The 22,609-nt window shown below is 34.5% G+C and overlaps 1 protein-coding gene across 2 annotated transcripts in view; it reads left to right on the top strand.

Annotated features, from left to right (window-relative positions):
* The window catches only part of KDM4C (lysine demethylase 4C), a 243,700-nt gene that overhangs the window by 128,532 nt on the left and 92,559 nt on the right, over positions 1-22,609 (top strand). For both annotated transcript variants that reach the window (XM_064736290.1, XM_064736291.1), the window contains exons 10-15: positions 534-772; positions 2,855-3,216; positions 5,078-5,189; positions 18,834-19,015; positions 19,876-20,092; positions 20,996-21,072. In XM_064736290.1, coding sequence (XP_064592360.1) covers positions 534-772; positions 2,855-3,216; positions 5,078-5,189; positions 18,834-19,015; positions 19,876-20,092; positions 20,996-21,072 — 1,189 coding nt within the window. The remainder of the gene's footprint in view (positions 1-533; positions 773-2,854; positions 3,217-5,077; positions 5,190-18,833; positions 19,016-19,875; positions 20,093-20,995; positions 21,073-22,609) is intronic.

Raw genomic sequence — 22,609 nt, forward strand, 5'->3', positions numbered from 1 at the left:
TATTGCTTGATATTGTAGCCTTTTGGAATATTCGGTGATCATAATTTTTTACCTTTCTCAGATGCTTGTTGGTTCTGTTAAAACTTATTTAAAAACTTCCAAACAGATAAGCTTTTATGAGGATATTCAGACTAGTCTTTTATTAGCACTAGGGTTTGGACATATCACCTGATTTTGCTGCTACTGAGAGAGTTTTGTCTTCATTATTCTTGTAAGGATAGTTCTTTTTTGGTCCCAAAAAATGATTTATTAAAAAGCTAGTTTGTGTGCTAGTTAAGTAATAGTTACTTAAAGACGGTTTTACTTTTAGAATTTAACAACTTTGCCATGGAATGGTGATAAAAGATTAGAAGGTTAAATCCAATCAATTGTTAATCTATGACTTAATAAATTGTAGCACTATCTCAACACAAAAAGGTGAAAAATTGTCAGTTTTTTACCACTTTAAGCAGGTGAAAGGGACATATATTGGTAGATGTTTTATCTTATCCAAGACAGACTTTCTACCCTGACAGCAATATCTCCTATAACAGCTTCCAGCACACCAGATCTCGATCTAAAAAGCTTAAAACTCCAGAGGACAAGAGAGTATCTGCTATGGTAGCTGATGAAAAAATCATAGTGACTGAAGCAGCTACTGATGGCTTCAAGGTCAGTGAAGAACCAGAAAAAAAAGTGAGAGTGGTAAACACAGGATTGCCTTCTGGGGAAGAAGAAAACAGTAGTAGAATGAGTCTGGATCAGCATTTATTGGATCATGTCAAGGTTTCAGGTGAGATAAGCACTGATTATTTTTCACGTGTAAGTTGTAGGCTATTTATACTCTAATGTGACAAATCAGTGGATGTTAAGCTGAAGTATTGTCCTAGAATAGCATACTAAAATGTTTACACAGGTAGTTATTTGTGCGAAGCAGATTGATATTTGATAAGAAAGAGAAAATACTAAACTTAATATTCTTAATTGAGAGTGATACCACCAGAACTCTTTTAATTGTTTTTTAAAGGTGCAAAAAGAGTGAGGTTTTGTATATTATATTTCTTCAGTGGACTCACATATGTTACAGCAAAATGTTTTTGATATGGAAATTATACAGAATGTCTTAACACTATTCAGACAGGATGGAATATATATCCTTGTGAGTATGCTACATGTATTTACATGATGAACCTACAAATTAGAAGTGTTCCTTGCCTGTGCACAAGGAGGTTGTATTTTGAACCTCCAGATTCCTTTTAATTTCCTCTGCAGCTATCTGACAGCTATAAAGGTCTTGTCAAGGCAAAGAGGTTTTTTTTCCCTCCACAATCATTTTTATTCTAATATACTTGGTTTATTCTGAACCTAATTTATTCTATTTCACATTCCATTCTAATTCTTGTTCCTCATAGTTCCTCATAGTTCCTCATTCCTGTTCATAAAGCAAACTGGACTTCTCATTTAAGTTTTAGAAGTTCCTATTTTGTTTTATATGCTACTGAAAACTCACTTTCAAATTGCATATAGACAGTGTTTTAATTATTGTGAATATTAATAGTTATGTTACTGCTTCCTTGGAGGTGGTAATCACCATGATTGATTTATGTAAAGATACCAAGATATTGCAATATGGAAGTTTAGAAATTCCTCTACACAAATTTTCTGGTGCTCTATCAAAGCATTTCCAGGTCTGTTCTAGTTGTTGTTTGGTTGGTTTTTTTTTTTTAAAGGTGGTATTGCTTTACATCTTCCCGCAACTTTTAATAGAGGTTTTGAGTGTTGATGACTACAGAGTAAATAGTATTTAGTTAACACTTATTCTGTGTTTATGGGCAAGGGAAGGAAAAGCAGAGAAGAGTGGAGAGCTGCCCTCTCTCCTTTGTCCTCTTAAAGTGTGGTGCCTGGACGTGTGTAGGAAAATGGACGTTTTTAGATGTGATAGAAGCAGTATTTGTGTTACAGAGGTAGTTTGCTCTGCATTGTCTTAACTAGTATGTCCATTGTTCTCAGTTGAAGCAGTACTTACAGTTTGTGCCCACAGATTGCATGTTACTATTATCTTTGTATTTCCTAGTTTTATACTCATTTGACTTGAAAAGGAAAGTTTTCAGACAAAACAAGTTCAAATAACCTTTATGAAGAAATAATAGCAAGGGATTTGACAGAAACCCTTTTCTTTAATATCATGGATGTGCTGCTGAATCAGAATTCAGTGCAGTATATGCCAGAGTTCTTCAGGAATGTTTTTTGAGTGACCTCTCTAGCCCATTGTTCTGTCTTTCCATTGCAAGCATCAGCAGAGAAAGGATTTTTATAAAGTCCACTCAGTTTCACTCTGAATTATAGAATTATGCTAATTGCTTTTCATTTTTAGACTGATGCTGTTGTTTGAAAACTATTCTTGGTATCTATTTGAATTATATCTTTGTAATTATATGCTATTAATCTTTGGTTATTTTCATTTTTAACAGGCATAATAGGTATAAAATGTAGGGTAGAAGGTTCAATATACCACCCTTTTATATTTTTTCATTGACTCAAAGTGCATGTAGGCAACCTGAGTAAAGACTAAGAAAGCTACATGACTATTGATTATTTTGAATTAAATAAAGACCTGCTACAATTCAAATGCAAAATACTGATTATTAAATGATGAAAACTATATTTCATGCTCTGAACTCAAACCATCTACATTTAATTTATTCTTTGATAAAACCAATGCTCCACTTTTGTGTATGCTCTTCCACCAAATGGTTTTCTGTATGATTTCTAAATGAGGAGCCATGCTTTGAATTTGAATAATTTAGATTGCTGGGAAATTCAATATGGTAATGTAAAGTGGCATTTATTAACAAATCATATTCTTAATTTATAGGAAGAATCCCTTCTGACTCAGTTTTGACCCCTGCTCCTGTACTAGAGAGAACAAAAATGGAAGATGAGGACAGGATAGATTCCAGTCGTTCTTCCTTTACGCTTGAAGATTCTGTGGCTAGCAAGATTGCTTCCGATAGATGTAGAAAAGAAGACAGTTTGAAATCTCAGAATCTAAATGCTTCATCCATACCATACCATAAAGCAGAAGGACAAACTTCTGAAGCAGAAAATCCAGATAGAGAGGAAAGTGTCTCGACAGAAGATGGTATCAGCCACCTAGAAAGTTCTGGAAGTAGTTTGGAATGTGGAGAAGTGCCCATTGTAAAAAAGGGTGAAGAAGACAGAATGGAAATATCTTGTGTATGTGAAACAAATTACATCATAATAGTAATATATTCTTGATTTAATGAAATATGAATGAGCGCTGTTCTAACGAGACCTGATATCCATATTAAAGCTTTTAAGAATATGCATGATTTTAATCAGATGATAATTTGAACGTGGTTTGGAGTGTTTAGGCAAGAGTGGCAATTCTGATCCAAAAGCAGACTGTTTTTGGAGTTTGCTTATTGTCATATTTTTCCCTGTTATTTTAGATGTCTATTAATTTCACTTTATATTTGTGAATCTGAAGTGTCAGCAACTATTCTCAAAGCTATTACCATATTCACTGCTTGCCAATATGAGCAGGGCTGTGAGCTTCACCTGCTTACTATTCTTGGATTTTGGAAATGAACTGAAATATGTAAAGGAAACACTTAAATAATCCCACTATTAAAGGGAATATATTTTCAATTTTAAACAGTAGGTTTTAATAATATTTTCTCTTTGGGTCGCCTACAAACATATGGCCTTTTTCCCCCTCTTACTATTTGGCTATGATGCACAGTCATCTTTGACTTCAGGATGCAAAATGAAAAATTAGGCTGTGGTGGTTGTCAGTAGCTTTCTGAGTGGTGAGCTGAATCTCAAATTGGCAGAGAGAAAGCAGGAAATCCACTGCAAGACTTCATGAGGAATATATTTTAGAAACCGAACTTAAAATTGTGCTGACTCTTCCGCATATGTGAACTGTAACCATTTTTTTCAATGTTGTAAGTTTTGATAATCTTGGATCCAGCCTTTCCACTGTAATAAGGAGCAGTACAAACATCTCAGTGTTTAATTAGCATGTATTAGAGATCGTATCTCTTCCTGTGCCTTTCAACCACATTATATTTATGTATTATGTTTCAGATTTTCTGTAGTATTACTCCATATTCTTTCTTTCTCTTTTAAGTGAAGAAGTGTACAAATGCAATTTAAAAAGCTGACAGTTCCCTTTCTACTTAATTACTAACTGTTCTAGATTGTAAACCTGTCCCGTGCTTTGACCACATTTTCTGCCCTTTGTTTATCATGGTAAATATAATGTTGTTTTATAATTTACTTCAACGGGCATGTGTATAAACTGCTAGGTTGCATCCAGGGTCTTGAGGCACAGAATGCTGTCGTCCATAAGAATTGTGTGAAACTCAGTCCTTCCCACACCTCTGCCAATGTCCCTGCCCTTCCTCTGGTCCTGAGCCTCCAGACACCATTAGTAACTCATTTTCTTTGGGATTCTTCCAGTGGCACTTCAAGACTTTGAAGTGTTGGTCTTAATTCTTGAAGCTTGAATAACTTTAACTTAATGTACATAAGAGCGTTTGAGGGAGGAAATAATTTCTTCATCTACTAGATAAACATGTTAATAATTTATCAGGACTCTTGATTTCTTATCTCAGCTCTAGATTTATTTTTTTAAAATTTTTTATTCTTGCAGAATTTTGGAATCTTTCACAAGCTAAGCCAGTGGGTTTCCACTTCATTTTTCTAGCCGCAGTTAGTGGCTGTATTGTACTACAGGTATGCAGAATTTTTTGCAGAAAATCAGGACGATGCTGATCTTCCAGTCAAACATCACATGAGCAAAACAGGATTTATGCTTTCTAATTTAGGAAGGGCTGTGATAAATTATACCTGAAATGATTTGTGTATGACAAGGATTGCACTTCTTAAATTAAAATATATATTCTTAATTAGAGGCAAATGTTGTATTGGTACACTAAAGGTCCTTCGAGTATACTGTGGTAGTATTTACCGACTTGATATCTGTGCTTGTTTACAGAAGAATGTGTATGTTTTTCATAATTAATTATGCAGAATTACATACTAAATTAGTTGCGGCTTTTCCTTTCAGTCAGAGGAAGTTGAAACAAAGAAAATATCTAAGAGCTGGCGTCATCCACTGCATAAACCCCCAGCTAGATCTCCAATGACTTTGGTTAAACAGCAGGCAACTAGTGATGAAGGTGAGTGGACTATTTAATACATTTTTCTGATGATAATTTTATGGTTTTATGAGACTATATATATAGGCATTTAGAGAGTCACTGCCTTGTGCAGACAGACTACAAAATCTAAGAAATGTTCCCAACATAGGGATTTCCTTCTCTGAAGTAAATATAAAAAGTAAATCTGCTTTACCCAGCAATCATGTATACAGCCGCTCAAAGTTGATGAATAAGGCTACTTTATTTTATCAAGTATGACTTGGTGGACATTCTGGAAATGTGCATCAAAGCTATAGATCAAAATGGAAAACAGACACATTCCTTTTTCATACCACTGTACCATTTTACTTCTGTAAACCACAAAAGTTTCATGTGCTGTTTTCCAGAATCTCCTCAGTTAGCAGAATTGGAGTTTAGTTCTCACACTCCCTTAGATAGTTTGATAATCTGGAGCTGATGCCATGTCTGTTACTATGGATCTGATTCCAACATCTCTGCATCCTTCAGTGTTAATCTGCAATTTTTACCTGCTTTTTCTCCCTCTCAAATGCATTTAATTGAGCATAGCTGTTTCTTACAGCTGCAGATAAATTTTCATGACTTGAGAGACAGCATGCCCATTGATTGATTTTTCTTGTTGTAACTAAGCAATATTATACTTTCAGTTGGCAAGTTAGGCATTGTTGACCTGACTGCTGTAGGTTCAATTGACCTCTCATCAATACCTATCCCTTCTTGTTTCAACCCTGAAGTAATTGATTTGTGTCTTCTGCCCTACTAGTTTTAGAAAGCTATACTTTCTCTTTCATTTTTTATCTGAGCTGCAGCTTTGCCAGGCATGATACTTCAATTAGCTGTTAAGCATCTTTCTGAAAATTAGAGACAGCTTAAACCCATGATCTGTATCATATATGAGTATGTTTGAATACCTTGAGGGCTAGACAGAGCATATTTCAGAAAATGTTATGGTAATTTACAGGATGATATTAATATTGTTTCATCTAGTAAAGTAATTAAAGATTTAATATGTGGTAGGTTGCAGTAAAAGTGCTCTTTTTAAATTAGAGATTAAATTCCTTTTGGCTGCTGATGCTTTTTCAGTATTATGGTTGGAACATACTGTGGATTTCCTATTTACATGGATTGTGTATGATATAATCTGGCTAGATGATAATGTGATGACAGTTTTGAATCAAGGATTTTTCTAATACTAAGACATTCTCCATCTCATCCAGTAGTTTGCCAGCTTCCTGGTGTATTAATGTTTTGTGAAAGTGGCAACATCCTGACAAGAAATCATATACCTTAAAGTCTTTCCTCTTTGCTTGATGATTGTCCTTTCAATAAATAAGGATTTATTTTGTTAGGAAAGTAAGAGCTGTCTTAGAATCAGTAGCCATTAAGCATGCTTACTGATTGAAGGATGTTATTAAGAGTTTTATTGGACATGGCAAGTTTTGGTATTTCCTAGCTGGAACTGGAATTATTATTATTTTCATGCATCTGTCTCTCATTGTAATCAAATTATTGGCTGACTTTTGTAAGAGCACCAAAAGAGAAGTGGTAGCATTTGGGTGAGCAGGATGTTTACATCTAAGGCAGAGATTCAAGAACTGATAAAGGAGACTGGCAAGCTGTAGCCCCATTAAGTTACCTGACACATGATGGCATGAGGGCTAGACAATTTTCTGATTTTTTTCAAGATTGTTTGTGTCAAATACTAGGGAAATAATCGCTATCAATGTGCTTATGATTACATTTGTCATTACGAAGGTGCTTCATCCATATTCTGGATAGTAGCTGGTAGAAATGTAATTCAGCATTCATACTTAGTTCTTGTTCTCTGTGGTTTTGGGCAAAAATGATGCTGGCTGAGAGTATGATCGTATAGTCTCCTGATACAGTAGTTTCTGATTGTGTCACAAGAGGGATTTATGTGTTGTACATTAGTTTGTATTTTAATTTATTTGGATCCAGTAAAACGATAACTGCAGACAAAGTAAAGGAAGAAGATATGGGCTAGTGTTGTCGTAAAAAGTTAAGAAATTGAGGCTTTTTATTTAATCTGTAACTTGTATCACTTGTATCGCTTTTCACGAGTTGGAAAATGTTCTGATGGTCTGTAGCCATTTCTAATATAGAGAATATATATTCAAATTCATATATTTGAGGTCTTTCAGATACTAGAGTACTATTAAGAAGTTTCTGTGAGTATAGGTGATCAGTGGATGTTAACAACGTGTAGGCAGCATTTTGACACTGTTAGCCATTTCAGAATTGTAATTTTGCAAGTAGAATATGTGCTGAACAGCATGCTTAAATCTTAGCAGGAACTTTGTGAATTCACTTTTAATACTGAGTTCTTCGGCAGAAATGAATATTTTTTACAGGATCACTTGGACATTTGAGTTTTGTGCTTTCTTTTTATCACTGTATATTCTTATATATGTTGTGTATTCCTTTATGAAAAATAATTAGGTTAATTGGTTATTTGGTTATTTGTTGTCTATTGTTATTTTTTTCACTCTTGCTGAAGCCTTTCCTTATGTATGTCTGACTTCTTGTGGAATAAATGCTTAAAAGATTGAACACTGAGAAATACTAGGGACTGGAGAATCAATCTAAAAATTGTAGATCAAGTTGCCAGTTCAAGAAAATAAGTGCACCAGTACAGTGTGGGCTCTATGTCACACTCAACATACTAACAATTTTTATGAAATGAACCTTGGTCTTATGCTCAGTGCAGTATGTTAACTTGTGGTAATCATATTCTGTTGTATTTAATACACTTGTATTTCTGTTCACTTAAGCAATAAAAAAGCAAATTCAGCAGAAGGAGCAGGCATACTAACTTTGCATGCACATTGATTGGTCCCAGAGATTTCTTTCCAGCACTATTTGGTCACGCAACATTAGAAACTGTTTTTAGATTGAAGTTGGCTAAAATTTCCCATTCCCCTAAATTATATAATTATAGTGTATAGACTAAATTCAGTATGGGCATCTTTGTATATATTTTTTTGCATTTTAAGTATGATTCAGAATTTCATAGTAATTTTGCTTTCATTAGTTTGTAAGATAAGGAAAACAGAAAGAGAGAACTCTGTAAATGGGAAACAGTGGCTTCTGCTGTGAGTAGAAGCCTTGGTTTTTACATTCACTGTCAGCATCCTGTGAGATGTGCTTGTTTTGATATGACTAATCAAAACAAGGCTTGTTTAGTAACATCAATAATAGGCTAAGCCTGCTGAAATAGGGCAAAATCACACTTGTAGATGCAGTTACTATTCTTTTGTTTCAGAGCTTAAGATGGGAGATTTTGCTTGAAGATTCTCATTTACTTCAGAAAGAAATGTTTTATTCCTGATGTTGCATAGGTAGATAAAAATTTGCTAACCAGTTGATAGAGGCATGTTTATATTTGCCACATTAGTATTACAATTTCCAGTATTTCTTTCCCTCCCATAATGTTTTGTTGAATGAAGTTTTACTTCTTTAAAATACTTTGGTTTTGTGTGAGTATTGGTTAATCAAGCACATAATTATGTGTTTTTCATATATCATCATCATTTAGCACAGAAGACTCCAGCACTATCTACCCCTTCAACAGTCTTAAGTATGCGAGAAGAATGTATTTTCCGTAATTTTCTCTGGTACCTGTATTACTTCTGTTTTGTTTAAATTCAGTTTTCAAGGTATGATTGATATAATTACAAAAAATTCTGACACTTGAGAAGCATGTGGTGTTCTGAAGACCCTAAGAGACCTTTTATAAAAATGTGGTATAATCTTTGGTAGGTATTTAGGAAAGTGATGTGTTAAAACATGTTAACTGTTAACTGTAACAGTGTTAACTGTTTTATAAGTAACAGTTATCAGCCTTTTAGTGGACACCTACAGGATTTAAGATAAGCCAATATTTTGGTCAAGAGGGGAATACAAACCAGTTCTTCTAACATTTATCCTCATTTGCTGGGCAGTGGTACATGTTGTGATCATTGAAGAGTCACTGTTCTTTTAGATGACCTTTGCAGCTCTAATTGTGCTGCTTTCTTAGCTTTACAATATGGTATTTTACCTCATAAAGGATTGGATAGAATTACAATCTTGTATCGAAAGGCATGTATAATTTCTTCTTATCAGGTGTGCCGAAATGAAAACTGATTTCCTGCTGCATTAGTACAGCCTCTCAGTTGCTTTCTCAAGTGTAGCAATGGAGTTGGTAGTCAAACTGGATGTGATGTTTACCAAAGAGACAGATATCTCTTCTGTGGGGTAATCCTTTGCAGCTGAGCTTCTGCTTAATTGTAGTCCAAAGAAAAACACAAAAAAACCTATGACTTGTGTTTATAAATGATTAATTCATTGAAGTATTGGTGAAGAGTATTACCTAGTAAGTTGTTCTGGTAATAACTTTAGTTTTTCAACTTAAAAAAAAGCCTAGCCCATGGAATTATCATCACCTCTGTCAAAATCTGAAGCCGCATTGTAAACCACTAGTATTGGGAGTGACTTAGTTTTAATGCCAAAGGTATTTTGCTAATTGTCTTGGCTGACATGTGTATGTAATATGTATATATATATTTTAATGTACAAAATAATTACATTTAATAAATTGATTCTTAAAGGAGTTTAAATGCAGTTGTTTTCTACTGTATGAAGTGTTTATGGGATATTTGATTCAGTGATCTGCAGGAACTGTAGCTTGAAGATACAGATTTGTAATTCTGATTTGGGCATTGATGTGTCATGCATTTGGATCTGTGATTGTGTGTGTTTTGCATCTTCTGTACTTAACTTATATACTGGACTTATGAAGAGGTCTTGGTTCAGTGAAGAACTTCTGGACAATCTTAACTGAACACGTTCAAGTAACCTTGTTCCTCAAATTTCACTTGTCTTTTGCCCAGAGGAACTTGTGCTGAAATGATATGTTGACATAGGTTAGATTTATGCTACCTGAGAGATACAAAATAACCATAAAGTAAATTTTCCCCACTTGGTACTTTTTTTTTCTCTTTGGAGTAGCATAAAACAGGAGTGTACTCTAACAACATAACACTTGAATATTTATTTGATCATATAGTATCTGGAAGTATGGTCAGTGATGTTACATTTTAATTTCCAAAGTAAGGAAGTACCACCAGGTAATTCTGTTGTATCTGAGTGACTTGTTTTATTAATAGGCAGGACATGCCAAATGATGAGGGAGAAAGCTTTCATTTTTTCCACTTCCGTCCAGATGTGTACCTTGGAAGACTACGGTGTTTAATTAGTAACTCAGTAAGCATGTGTGTAGATGGCAGTATGAGTTCCTAAAAATTCCAATGGAATTTTAGTTACTGATCAAGTTTTATTGTCCTAAGTACATTGGCCACAAGCAGATTACATTATAATGCAAAATATGAATTTTTTTCTTAAGAACTGTGAAAAATTACACGAAAGAATGGAATTGAAAAAGCAGCTGTTAGTAAGTGCTATGAATTAAAGCTTTTCAATAGAGCAAATATCTCCTAATCTTTAACTTGTAGTTTGGATTGAAGTGGTTTTGTACTGACATATAGGTTTTTTGCTGATAGGCTGTGCAATAGATTCCAGCAGATATTCTTTTGTTTCTGCTTTGATTTTGCTTAGATGCCTCTTTGAACGGATTTATAAATACAGGTGCTATTGTTTAAATTTACGCAGTGCAAAGACAGGTGAAATTACTGCAATTGCTTTAATACATACTATATATATTTATATACACACACACAGATATATACAATAATGGAAATTATGATACCAGTATGCTGTAAATACTTAATGTTGGCAGTCCATACAGATTTAAGAACGTCTCCCTTTCTGTGGCCTTCTGCCCACATTTTAAAAAAGTTGCCTGTCTAGTGGATCACCTCTAAGCTTGGTTTCTGGACATGGTAAGTAGCTATTTCTGGAGACTCTGAAAAGGTCATGGACTTTAGCATCAGTAAGAATGTGTTGCTTGTGCTTCAGCTTAGGTAGCCAGAATAAGTAGACATCTTTGGCAATTTGAACCATAACTTTAAGGGTTAAATTCTTCATTCTCTATGCACAAAAAAGTTGTGCATGTGGAATGCAGCTATTTAGGGAATGCTGTGACTGAAAGATTGGTTCTTACCCCTTGTAATTGTTTTGTATCTTTATGATCTAGTGTTTCAAATAGAGAATTATTTTGTTGCAGAAATTAGTAAGCAACCAAAAATGGTAATTTTCAAAAATAACAATGCTATGGTTCCATAAAGCTAGTTTTACAGATCATTTAAATGTAAACTGAATCTCTATGCTATGAGTCCTCAGAGCTTTGTCTAAGTTAGCTTATTGGAATCATAGCAATGTAAATCAAATACATTTTAGTTACTTTGCAATTTGTCAGAGAGAAAGATTGGGGTCCAGTACAGCCTGACAGGGTCATTTTACATATTCCACATATTGAAAATGTAGTATAATAGGAATTTTACTTCGTGTAAGTAATACTATTTAACTGTTTCTTTTACTTGTTCTAATGTGCTGTGTTAATTTGCCTTCTAACTTATTCACTAGTGCTCAGAAATAAATACCCAGCAACCTGGAAACGTTTTCTTTCCTTTCTTCAAGTTCTTAGAATTTTTTCAGTTTTTCATATTCATCCAAAGTGTTGGGTCGGTGAGATCACTGCTTCCTGCTTTCTGTGAAAAATCGTGGTCAGGATTTTCCTATCCCTCCTTTTCAAAGTTATTGGTAACATTTTTCCAGCCTTTGCTAGTATTTATACTAACTTTTTTTACTGTTTTAAGTGGTAGTGGTCCTGTCTGCAGCCAGTCTTAATCACAATGAGGTTTTTCTTACTAGATTCTTATTTGTGACTAACATCAAATCAGAAAGAATGTTTTTGCCAAAGTAATCCATTATCTTTTAGTGAGTACCACTCACCCTCAGGAAAAGCCTGCTGACTGTGCCAGTTAATGTAGGAGTACAATGTACTCTGACCAGGTTCTTCAAGGTACTCTGTGTGTGGATGATTTAGTGAATAATACAGGATTTTCATATTTGAAATTACTTGAAGTTACATGGCATTTAAATTTAGCAGAATGATACAGCAATGCACTTAAATTACAGTGAAGATACAAATTATGTTTATCAGGGTGTTGAATTTTAATGTAGAATTCAGTCAATAATAGAATATAATATAAAATACTGGTACAAATCATATTGAGCAAAGTCTAGCAATCACAATATACAGTTCAATCATGAAACCAATGTGAATTTGATTATGGGGCTCAAATAGTATGCTGAAGGAAAATCAGAATATCCCAGTATAAAATCTTCCAAATCTGTCACATAAATTGTCTTTTAAAAATGTTTTTGTTTTTCTTAAATGCTGAATCTTTAAAACTTTTTGAAACATTTTCAGATCTGTTACAGTGGATGTCTTACACTTTTTTGTATTGAACTTTTTTTTTTTTTATTAAAGGATTAAAGTTACTTTGTTTTGGGAGCTAAACCTGATTTGATCCAGGAGCTCTTCGGTTGAACTTCTAGAGCTCTGATTCAATATAGTTATCTTTCCATGTAATTTTTATGAGAATTGGAGTATTAATACCTAATTTGGCAATTTGGCTCTCTAACCAAAAGAGAAGTATGTATACATACTTCACATTACTTGTTCTCAAAGGTTCCATACAAGAAATGGAAGTTCTTGAAGAGTACAATAAATTAAAGAGTTTTCTGTTCATATTTTGCTATGAGATCCATATCTTTTATGACTGAAAAAAAAGAAACACAGTTTCTGAAACTAAGTTTGCTGATACACTGCTGGAACAATAAAGTTTTCAAGTACAAGACTTTTTCCCAACTGTCTTTTTTTTTTATTTTATTTTATTTTATTTGTATTATTATTATTTCTTCCAGGACATTTGAAACTATAGATAATGTCTCCCAGGGCTGAGATTATGCTCAACTACCTGAAAAATAACAGATGCTTCTGTGCTCTTCATAGCGGAGAATGCTGCTCTACAATGCCAGGAAACATCAGTGGAACATAACCCCAAGCAGCAAAATCATTGTTGAAATTGGCAAAAGCAAACTGTACTGTATTAGTGTCTATGGCTTTTCACATCTGCTGGGTTAAATCAGCAAATCTGGCAACAGCCCATTCTGCAAATGGCCCAAATGTTTTCTGCCTGATAATTTGAGTTTAACTTAGTAAGCAAAAACCATTCAAAGCATTAACATTTTGTGTTGGAGCAAGTTTCCCACAAACTGTTAAACCAGTAACATTAGTGGAAACCGTTCATTCACTTATTCACTTGGAAAGCAGCATAGTGACTGTTTAGAACTACTTTGCTATGGAAGGAGTTTCCTTTGTATCCAAACAGATCCTGGGCTGTAATTTTCTTTTTGTCTACACAGTTTGTTTTAATGAATTGTTTCACTTTTCTTAAATATGGCAAGTAGTGCAGATGTGTATGAATATCACATTCGTGAGAACTGGTATTACTGAAATTACGTTATAGAGATTAATTGAGCCTATAGAAATATTGTTTTCAGATACAAATATGATAGCAGCAACTATCATCAAGTTTAGCATTGCTAGTCACCTTGTACTGTAAGTATTACTATGGCTGAATTATATGTGTTGTGGTTTAAGCCCAGCTGGCATCTAAGGACCACACAGTTGCTCACTCACTCACTCCCTCACCAACCAGATCGGGGAGACAATTGGAATATTCTTGTACCACTCATGATCAGTGGCACAAGATGCAGGAAAGACCTTGATGCTGTGCAAGCACTATTCAGCAATGACAAAAAAATCTCTATACAATCAATACCATTTTCAGTAGAAGTCCAAAACACAGTTCCATACTAGCTACTGTGAAGAAAATTAGCTCTACCCCAGCCAAAATCAGCGCAATATGATACAGTAGAATTTATATCAGCTACTATGCATTTGGTTAAGTCATAATTGTATCATCAAGTACTTCTGCCTTTCTGTTGGAAAAAAGATCATTTGGTCTAACCCCTTAGGAAACAAAATATTTAATCTGATTATGGATTGTATCTGGTAAAGTAATACCACAAAAAACATTTGCAGTAGAATAAAAATGCCCAGGTGGTTTAGGGGGAATCCAGATCTCTGAGCACTGTTAGTGGTCACAATAAGATGTTTTTACATCTTATCAGACTTGAAAATAAAATACCTTTCATTGGTATTTGTGAGTGTGCGTATGTGTTATGCATGAGTGTGCAATCTCTCTTGAACAGTGCTGTCAATTGAGGTGTGGATTTCCCTGTCATGGCTGGCAGGTTCAAATCTTGTATTTTTCTTTCATTCTCTCTGTTAGTGAGATGTATTTTGTACTGTAGTTGAGTTGAAAGTGTCTATATGAAAGAATACTTAGGATGCTTTATTCACTTTTGTCTTGATTACCTTTCAATTTGAAATGCATGTTTCGTGCTGAAAAGCTGTAAAAAAATGTTACACCAGGGTTCACACCAAGGAGTTCTGTTATGTGCCTGTGCAGAGTCCTGTTAGTGCGCTTACTGTCAGTGAATTGTGAGGAAATGTCAGTGACTTGATCTGAGTTACAGCAGACACAGAAGTCAAGGTAGATTCCCCAGCTGCATTTCATATGCTGTGTAAAGAAAATGCTCTGTACAGACATACATTATATTTCACACACTGCATTGGCTGTCCTTTATCTTTCAAATTGCCAGTCTTGGGCTGTTTGTAGGTGCTCTTAGAGCAAGGCCAGTTACCACCACAGTGAAGGCTTGATTGCATAATGGTGCATACTGTAGAGTGTTGTTGGTTGGCAGCATTGAATAAGGGACTATTCATCAAAAACTTACTGTACCAGAGCTGAGAGCATTCTCATGCTCTTCCAGAAAAATGGCAATATGTAAGATTATGAATGAAACATCAGGTTCATAGCGCTTCTTGAAACATTATATACTGGTCTTATAAAGTAGATGCTTGTTTTTTGATGGGGTATGTGGGGCAATGTATCTTTTGCTGTAGGAACAGATGCTTCCACCACAATTTTTTCAGGTTTTGAGTACTTGCAATTGACACTGATTCACAGCTGAACTAAAAAAGTATGCTTGCTTATGACAATAGGGTTTCTGAGATCTGAGTCAGTATGAACACTACAAATTGTTCTCTGTTCTTATTTTGAGAATCGTCAGTTAAGGTGGATTTTGAAAAGAGCTAGCTAGAGGTTGCAGTTGTTTTGTGCCCTTCTAATAGACACATCTGATCAGAGAAACACTCATCTCACATGAGGCCACTGAGTGTCTACCCTGAAACTGCATGCAACAATATGAGTTAGGAAAATAAATTTATTTTAGTCTGAGCCACTGATTGCTCTTTAGCTAAATAGTAAGTAATGAAAGGAGTAATTTAAGAAAATAAAAGGAGTGAGAAGCACTGAATAAACAGAAAAAAAAGAAATCTAAAAATCCCTTAAGTTTTCCACAGTGTTTTTGGACATCAGTAGGACATTGGTATTATCAGATGAAAACGTGAAGAAAGGCCATTAACTGTGCCAAGACAGTAGTGTTTATTACATCAAGTAATTATATTCTCTGTGCCTTCTCTCAGACAGTTGGAGAGCTGTTTTTTTCTTTAATTTCCTTGCCTGTTTTGGTTAACCAGATTCTCAGTTTTTGTTAATGGTGCATAACATTTCTGCCTACGTGGAAATCAGGAAGGTTGTACTACCTGAGAAGCTTATGTGGAAATTCTTCCTCTCACCGATGCTGTTGCACACACGAAAAATAAAGCACACAAAATGAAACTGCTTAAGTTCTACTGATGCAGAATAGTTACGCAGAAGATTGCATTCCTCACCTTCCTGGTTAGGAAGTTGTTTAAAGCAGCATTGTGATGTTTTGTACATGTTTTGTAGTGGGGTCATGTACTTTGTAACTTTTTTTTAATACCAGTTTCTTTGGAAATTTGATTATTTCACTGTGGGTGGGTGAATGTTGATTAAAAGGACATGAAATAATATTCTGAAAATTTTGAAAGACGGTAATTTAGGCTCAAGGTTGACTAGGAAGTTCCTGAGGAAAACTGAAATTTATTTGTCTTACAGTAGTGGTAACAGAATATTAGACAAAGCTTATAATCCTTAGGAATATCTTTCTGTTCTGTCTTCTCTTAATTTTGTATCCTGTCAGTGAACCCTTCAGTACTGGATTAGGCACCTTCTCTCTGAAAAGAGGATTGATATTTTTTCTTTCTTGTTGTGGTGGAGAAGAGTGAGGGGTTGCATGGTGTAATATACCAGAGGATCATGTCAGAGAGCTTGTGTAGTTCATGCAGGGGCAGAAGACTGCAGTAAGGATCATGAAGAAGACAGTCACACCTTAAAGGATTTAGAAGGACATAGAATTCAGAATTACAGGTGTTGGAGATCAGAGGTAAATAAATGAATGTTTGCTTCTAGTCAACAACTAACTGGAAGTGCTCTAAACATAATGTAAAGGAGAAAGGAAATGTATTAAAATAGTGTTAAATTTTTATGAGTTTATGATAGATAGAGTCTGGTACATATATATATGACATCTTGTCCTTGGCTTCTTTTGGAATGAGGTTCAAAAATAAATACAAACTCTTGATAGTGACAAAAAGCTATTAAAGCCAGCGTTATTCTTGTGTCTTAAATTCTTTTCAAGTTCTTGTTTGGGAAAGATTTTGTAAATATCACACAAGAGGGAACTGAAATTATGGAGTTTTTATGAAATTAAGGTGTGACTACTGTTTTCATTAAAACTGCAACCAATATAATAATGAACTCAGCAGCCTGCTGTAGGCAGTCAAAAGCCTGTATGAAAGAACTACAATTAATAACCCAGAACTGGTCTCAGGACTACAAATATGAAGATAGATTTTTGTATAAAGAGGAACATTAGAGGCTGAGGTTCTGGGCAAAGCCTTCAAATATCATGGGAGAATTATTCAGTGGTGGTAAGGAGTGGTGTAATCAAAGGATGTCAGTTTCCGAGGGGATAATGGGTGTGGAATATAATACAGACCTTCACAACAAATTCTATGTGCCTCTTTGTTTTCTTCATAAGAGAGAATCAAGCTCTGAATTTTCAGTGAGGCCACAACTGTAATGAAAATATTTTAAATAATGGTACAAGCTCCTGAAGGAAAATAATGTAAAAGGAAAAATAAAAAAAATACCTGCAAGACTGAAGCTGCTAATAAGATGGCTCTTTAAAGGAAAATTTAAATAGATAGGAAGAGAAATAGAGAAATAATTTTCAGAGGTATGTGTTTTACAGTTCTTTAAAATTGCAAGCAGTAGAAAAAATATGATTGGACAGATTTTTTAAAGCAAAAACTTTGTTAAGCTTTTAACTTACAAAGTAAGTAGTTCAAAAAGTTATAGAAGTAATGCTGGCATTTTATATGTTCATTTTCTCCTTGTGTTGAGTTGTTTATTCACTGGTGTTCTTTTGAAGCTAAGATAGCTATGTTTTTAATCAGAAAGTTCTTCTGCTAAATATTGACAGCTTTTTTGCAGTTTTCTTTGTGCCCCTCTACGCAGATTATTGGCAAATGTTTATTGAATTGGTATTAGTTCTTTTGAGAAATTATAAAAAAAGGATTAAAAATCACATGCAGGGTATATTTTTGTATTATTACATGTGGTTTGCTTGTACGCAAAGATTTTAGTTGATATTTTATTCAATACTGATAAAATGTTGCAAATTTTATAGTTCTTTTGTAGCAATGTGTGACATTTATCATAGGAGATCCATAAAGCCTCTGCTTTTTCATAAAGTGGAGAAAGAGAGAAAGCAGTCATGGGCTGAAGGAATGTGATGAATCAGCTTAATGTACTTAGATGTTTCTCTGTGTTAGAATTTTCTTCTTCTGAAGAAAATCTATTTAAAATTCTATTTAATTCTATTAAATACATCATAATATGATGTATTTAAGTTTTTCTTAAATACATCATTAGAACAGGACTATAAACTGTTTTTGTTGTCTGAATGTTTAATTCAAATATTTTCACATTTTCTTGTCCTCTTTCACATAATTATTCTGATTGACACCTACCTGCCTTCTCATTGATTGTGAAAGATTTAATAGACACTGTCCATATGATCCAGCATGCTTCTACTCCATACATCTACTTCTTAGATCTGATTGTTCCCCATTGCTCTCTGGCTATAATGTTTGCCCTTTTTTCCCTTTGGAAAATGAGTGTCACCATCCATGAAGAGTTGTGAGGGGCCATCCTCTGCGAGTACAGTGATTTGTCTGGCACTGCTGCTGGGATTCAATACGTTCCATCCATAAATAATTTAGAGCTGTGTGCATGGAGGGGGAGGGGATAGAGTTTGGAGCCATTAAAGAGACAGTGGGGGAGTGAGACATAATGTTGTTGATATGAATACAAATTGTAAATGTAGGGCTATGTATGCTTTACATGGAGCAGTCAGCTTTTGACAGAGAGAGTCAGTGCTTGTCAGAGCACTTAATGGTGAGTTTTTCCTTATACAACATTCTTTTAGACTTCTACATCCATGTTTGCACACAGACTTCTTGTAAGATTGTTTGATCTTTGTTAGCACGTGACAGAATTCATTGTTGTTTATCTTCATTCCATGACTATAATATAGCCATTGTTTTCTTTCTTTTAGAACTGCCTGAAACAACCTTAATTGAAGAGCAAGTTCAAGAGTCAGAGGCATGGGCCAAGCCTCTGGTCTACCTGTGGCAGACAAGACCACCCAATTTCTATGCTGAAAAAGAATACAATGCAGCTTGTGCAAAAAAGGAACCTCACTGTGCTGTTTGCACTCTTCTCGTGCCGTACTATAGGGTAAGCAAGGTTCTCACAGCTTCAACTCTGGATGACGTGTGAAATAGCTGTCTGGCTAATTATTTTCCAAGAAATTATAAAAAAGATAAACTTAAGCATTTCATTTTTAAGAGAATAAACAAACTCACTGGGGTTTAAGTTAGAACTGATACTTTGTTCACCTACCTGCATTGATCCTTGGCTGCAGACACTGTGTGCCTCCTACTATCATTTATGCAGGGTTTGTCTTAGTGCGTGTGTGTGTATTTTCCCTTGAAATTACACTTTTTGGTGTGGTGAACCCAGATGGATTTGCATTTTCTAGTTCTTTCCTTATATGCCCATCTCCAAATAGTTTTTATCAGAGCCTCTTTTATGCTGCCTTCGTTCAGTGTTGAGGAAATAAGTGTTTTCACAGTACTTAGGCCTTCTCAGGTAAAATATTCCCTCGGAAACCGTCCAGTGCAGAGCACTGTTTGACTCTGTCTTGTGGGATTACTGTGTCAAATGGCAAGTAAAAATGGTGGTGGAGCACTATGTTGCTAATTGGGATGTCCTAAACTGGAGTTTCCTCAGCGTGGGAACCAGGAAAAAAGCCTTTATTGCACTGGACTGAGTTAAATGGCCCAAGAGCTACAGTACCACTGAACACCACTGCAATAACACTGGTTTGCAGGCTGATTGCAATTCCAGATGTCACAGTTATTTGGAACAGTGAAGGTAGGATGACTATGATAAATACTTAGAAGCAGTTAATTTTCTCATGAAACTGTTACACTTCCTACGAAAGTTGGGAGGGGTAGAATAGTTTCATCATTGTCACAAGGAAGAGTAAGACTCTCGTTTCTTTTACTTTAATATAGATTTTGTTTATTTTCCAGCCAGACAATCAGGATGAAGAAAGTGCTACTTTCAGTGAAGCAGACTCAGCAGAAACATTGATGGCAGAAAATGTGAAGACTAAACCTCTTATTCCAGAGATGTGTTTTATTTATAGTGAAGAAAACACTGAAAACTATCCATCAAATGCCTTTGTTGAAGAAGATGGGACAAGTCTTCTGATTTCATGTGCAAAGTGTTGCATACGGGTTCATGCAAGTAAATAATCTAATTGTTCTGTTGCCAGAAATGTAATTTAAAATTTTGCTTTATTGATAAATAATAGTTAGATAGGCTTCTAGCATGTCTTTAAAACTGCTTGAAGAACATTTCCATTTGTAATGCTTCAAACACTGGCTAATTTTATTTGAAAACTGCATTATATTTTCTATAACGTACAGTTGCTGTGAAATAAGTGAAGAATTAACTGTCTTGTAAACTTTCAATGATCACAAACTTCTGATCTTTTTTTCTATTCTAGTGATTTAATTACTCTTTTGCTTCTCTATTTTAAATCACTGTGCAATGGCATTGTGTCCTTATTAAGTAGTTAGGGTTAAATTCTCCTGAAAGACTTGTGAATATTGCTGTTAAATTTGGGGATACAGTATTTTCCTTCACTTAGCATTCTTTTTTATTGCAAGAGTAACTGATGAATGCATGGATTTTTCTGCAGTGTCTCCTAAAGACTGTAGAACTTTAATAGTTGAGTTTAAGTAGTCCATGAGATACTTAGGAATATGGTATATTTGCCCAGAATAAATGTCAGTATGTTAAGTCAAAATTTTACTTCAGGGAGAGTTGATGATACGATATTGCAATGATAAAAATAAGAAATTCATTGTGATTTTGTTTTTTTGGGTGCTTGGAGTTTTTGTTTTTCAGTTCTGTTTGCTGGCTGTTTGTTTTGGTTTTCTTATGGTGGTTTTTGTGGGTTCTTTTTATTTAGTTTAGGGAAGATATATTTTATAGACTATGACATTAGCAGTAGGCCTAGATTGTAAAAATCTCCTTTGTCACGTGACAGAGGAGATTTTTATTAAGGTTTATGTATAATTGAATTGTATTACATAATTGTTAAAAAGGCAGAATATAATAATCAATCTAGCTCTCTTATTCTAGGTTGCTATGGTGTTCCGTCTCATAAAATCCATAATGAGTGGTTGTGTTCTCGATGCAGAAAAGAAGCCTGGACAGCTGTAAGTTGTTTAGCTGTCTAACACGTTAGAGATTAAGGGAGGAAAAAAAGGTAGCATGTGCATTATTTCATGTGGTATGTAGCCTGCATATTTTTTCTGATCATGCTTGCTGGGGAAAACCTATTTGTAAAATATGATAATATTTCAGTGCAAAATGTAACGGCATTTTGATACACAAACTTGGAGTAGTTTCATGGACTCCTGAAAAGGATTGGTTAACAGGACATAGTTTTGTGAAAAACTATAGTGTTTGAGCAAAACTGAAAATTAAAATGCATGTAAAGGAGAGAAAATATTACATTGGTTACTAGAATACCCTATTATAGTTTCCTTTTCAGACAGTCATGAATTTGAGGATCTTCTGAAATACTTTTGTGACTATTGTTCTAGATTCAGGGGAATATCAAGGGAAAAGTGTAAGTCTGTTGTTATAAGCCCAGAAATTAATTATCAGTTAAACAAACAGGGTTAGAAAGCCCTGCTACTCTATCAAAAATTGAAAAATTTTAATTTCTTTCAGGGAAATTACAGCTATGATGTGGAAGTAGGAAAGTTCTAAGGAGCACATCTTTATTCATGAAATACCATTTATGACTAAATCACATAGTTTTTGTTAAAGACACTTAAAAAGTTAAGATGCTGCCTTGGGACCTGATATTAACTACAATATGAAAATAACAAAATTACACATTTGAGTGGAAATTCGGAGTGTCTTTCGACTCTAGTACATTTTTAAAAAGTCACTGAAAAAATTGTAAAGCAAAATCCAGTCTTAAAATTTCTTAATTATATGTTGTAGAAGGGATTCTAAAATTGTTCTAAGGTTTTAAGATTACAAATAATCTTGAAGTGGTCATTTAGATGGCAGCAGTAAGTGAATGATAAGAACAACAGTGAAGGGTCTGATGAGTCATTTATACTAACACTTGTGAAAAACATTAATTTGAGAGGAATTATTCACATTTTAGTGAACAAGTTTGGGGTTATTCTCATATGATGCGCATAAGTTTCTGATAATAAGGAAAATTTGAATTTAAGCGAAAGTACTTTTTAGCCAAATTATTTCAGGAGATGAGATCAAGTAGTGAAAGATATATCAAGATCATATGGGAATTAGCTGAATGAAATTTTTATGTGATGAGGTTTTAGAACTGACGACATGTTCACTTTGTGACCAGAGTGGTCACAACTGCAGCTGGCAACAGGAACTACTGCTTAGGTAGAGTTGGCCATATTATGTCTGCATAGCTGACAACTCTTAAGTAATCTCCCTATCTCTGCTGAACTTCATATGACTTATTTTTCAATAAACTTTAACACTTTGGTAGCATCACATTATATATACACCCCCAGTTCCTGTGCATTCATCCTAAACTGCTTAAAGTACACCTGTTTAGTTTTCCACAAGCACACTCTAGAAACTGTAGAGAAGGCCCAGTGTATTTCTGCACTTTATAAGTTAGCTAACAAGAAGATGATATGACTGAAAGAGAGCACCATTTTCACCATGTAAAGACTAGACAATATGTGTTATTGG

The sequence above is a fragment of the Zonotrichia leucophrys genome, chromosome Z (assembly GCF_028769735.1).
Source record: "Zonotrichia leucophrys gambelii isolate GWCS_2022_RI chromosome Z, RI_Zleu_2.0, whole genome shotgun sequence".
Classification (NCBI taxonomy): Eukaryota; Metazoa; Chordata; class Aves; order Passeriformes; family Passerellidae; genus Zonotrichia; species Zonotrichia leucophrys.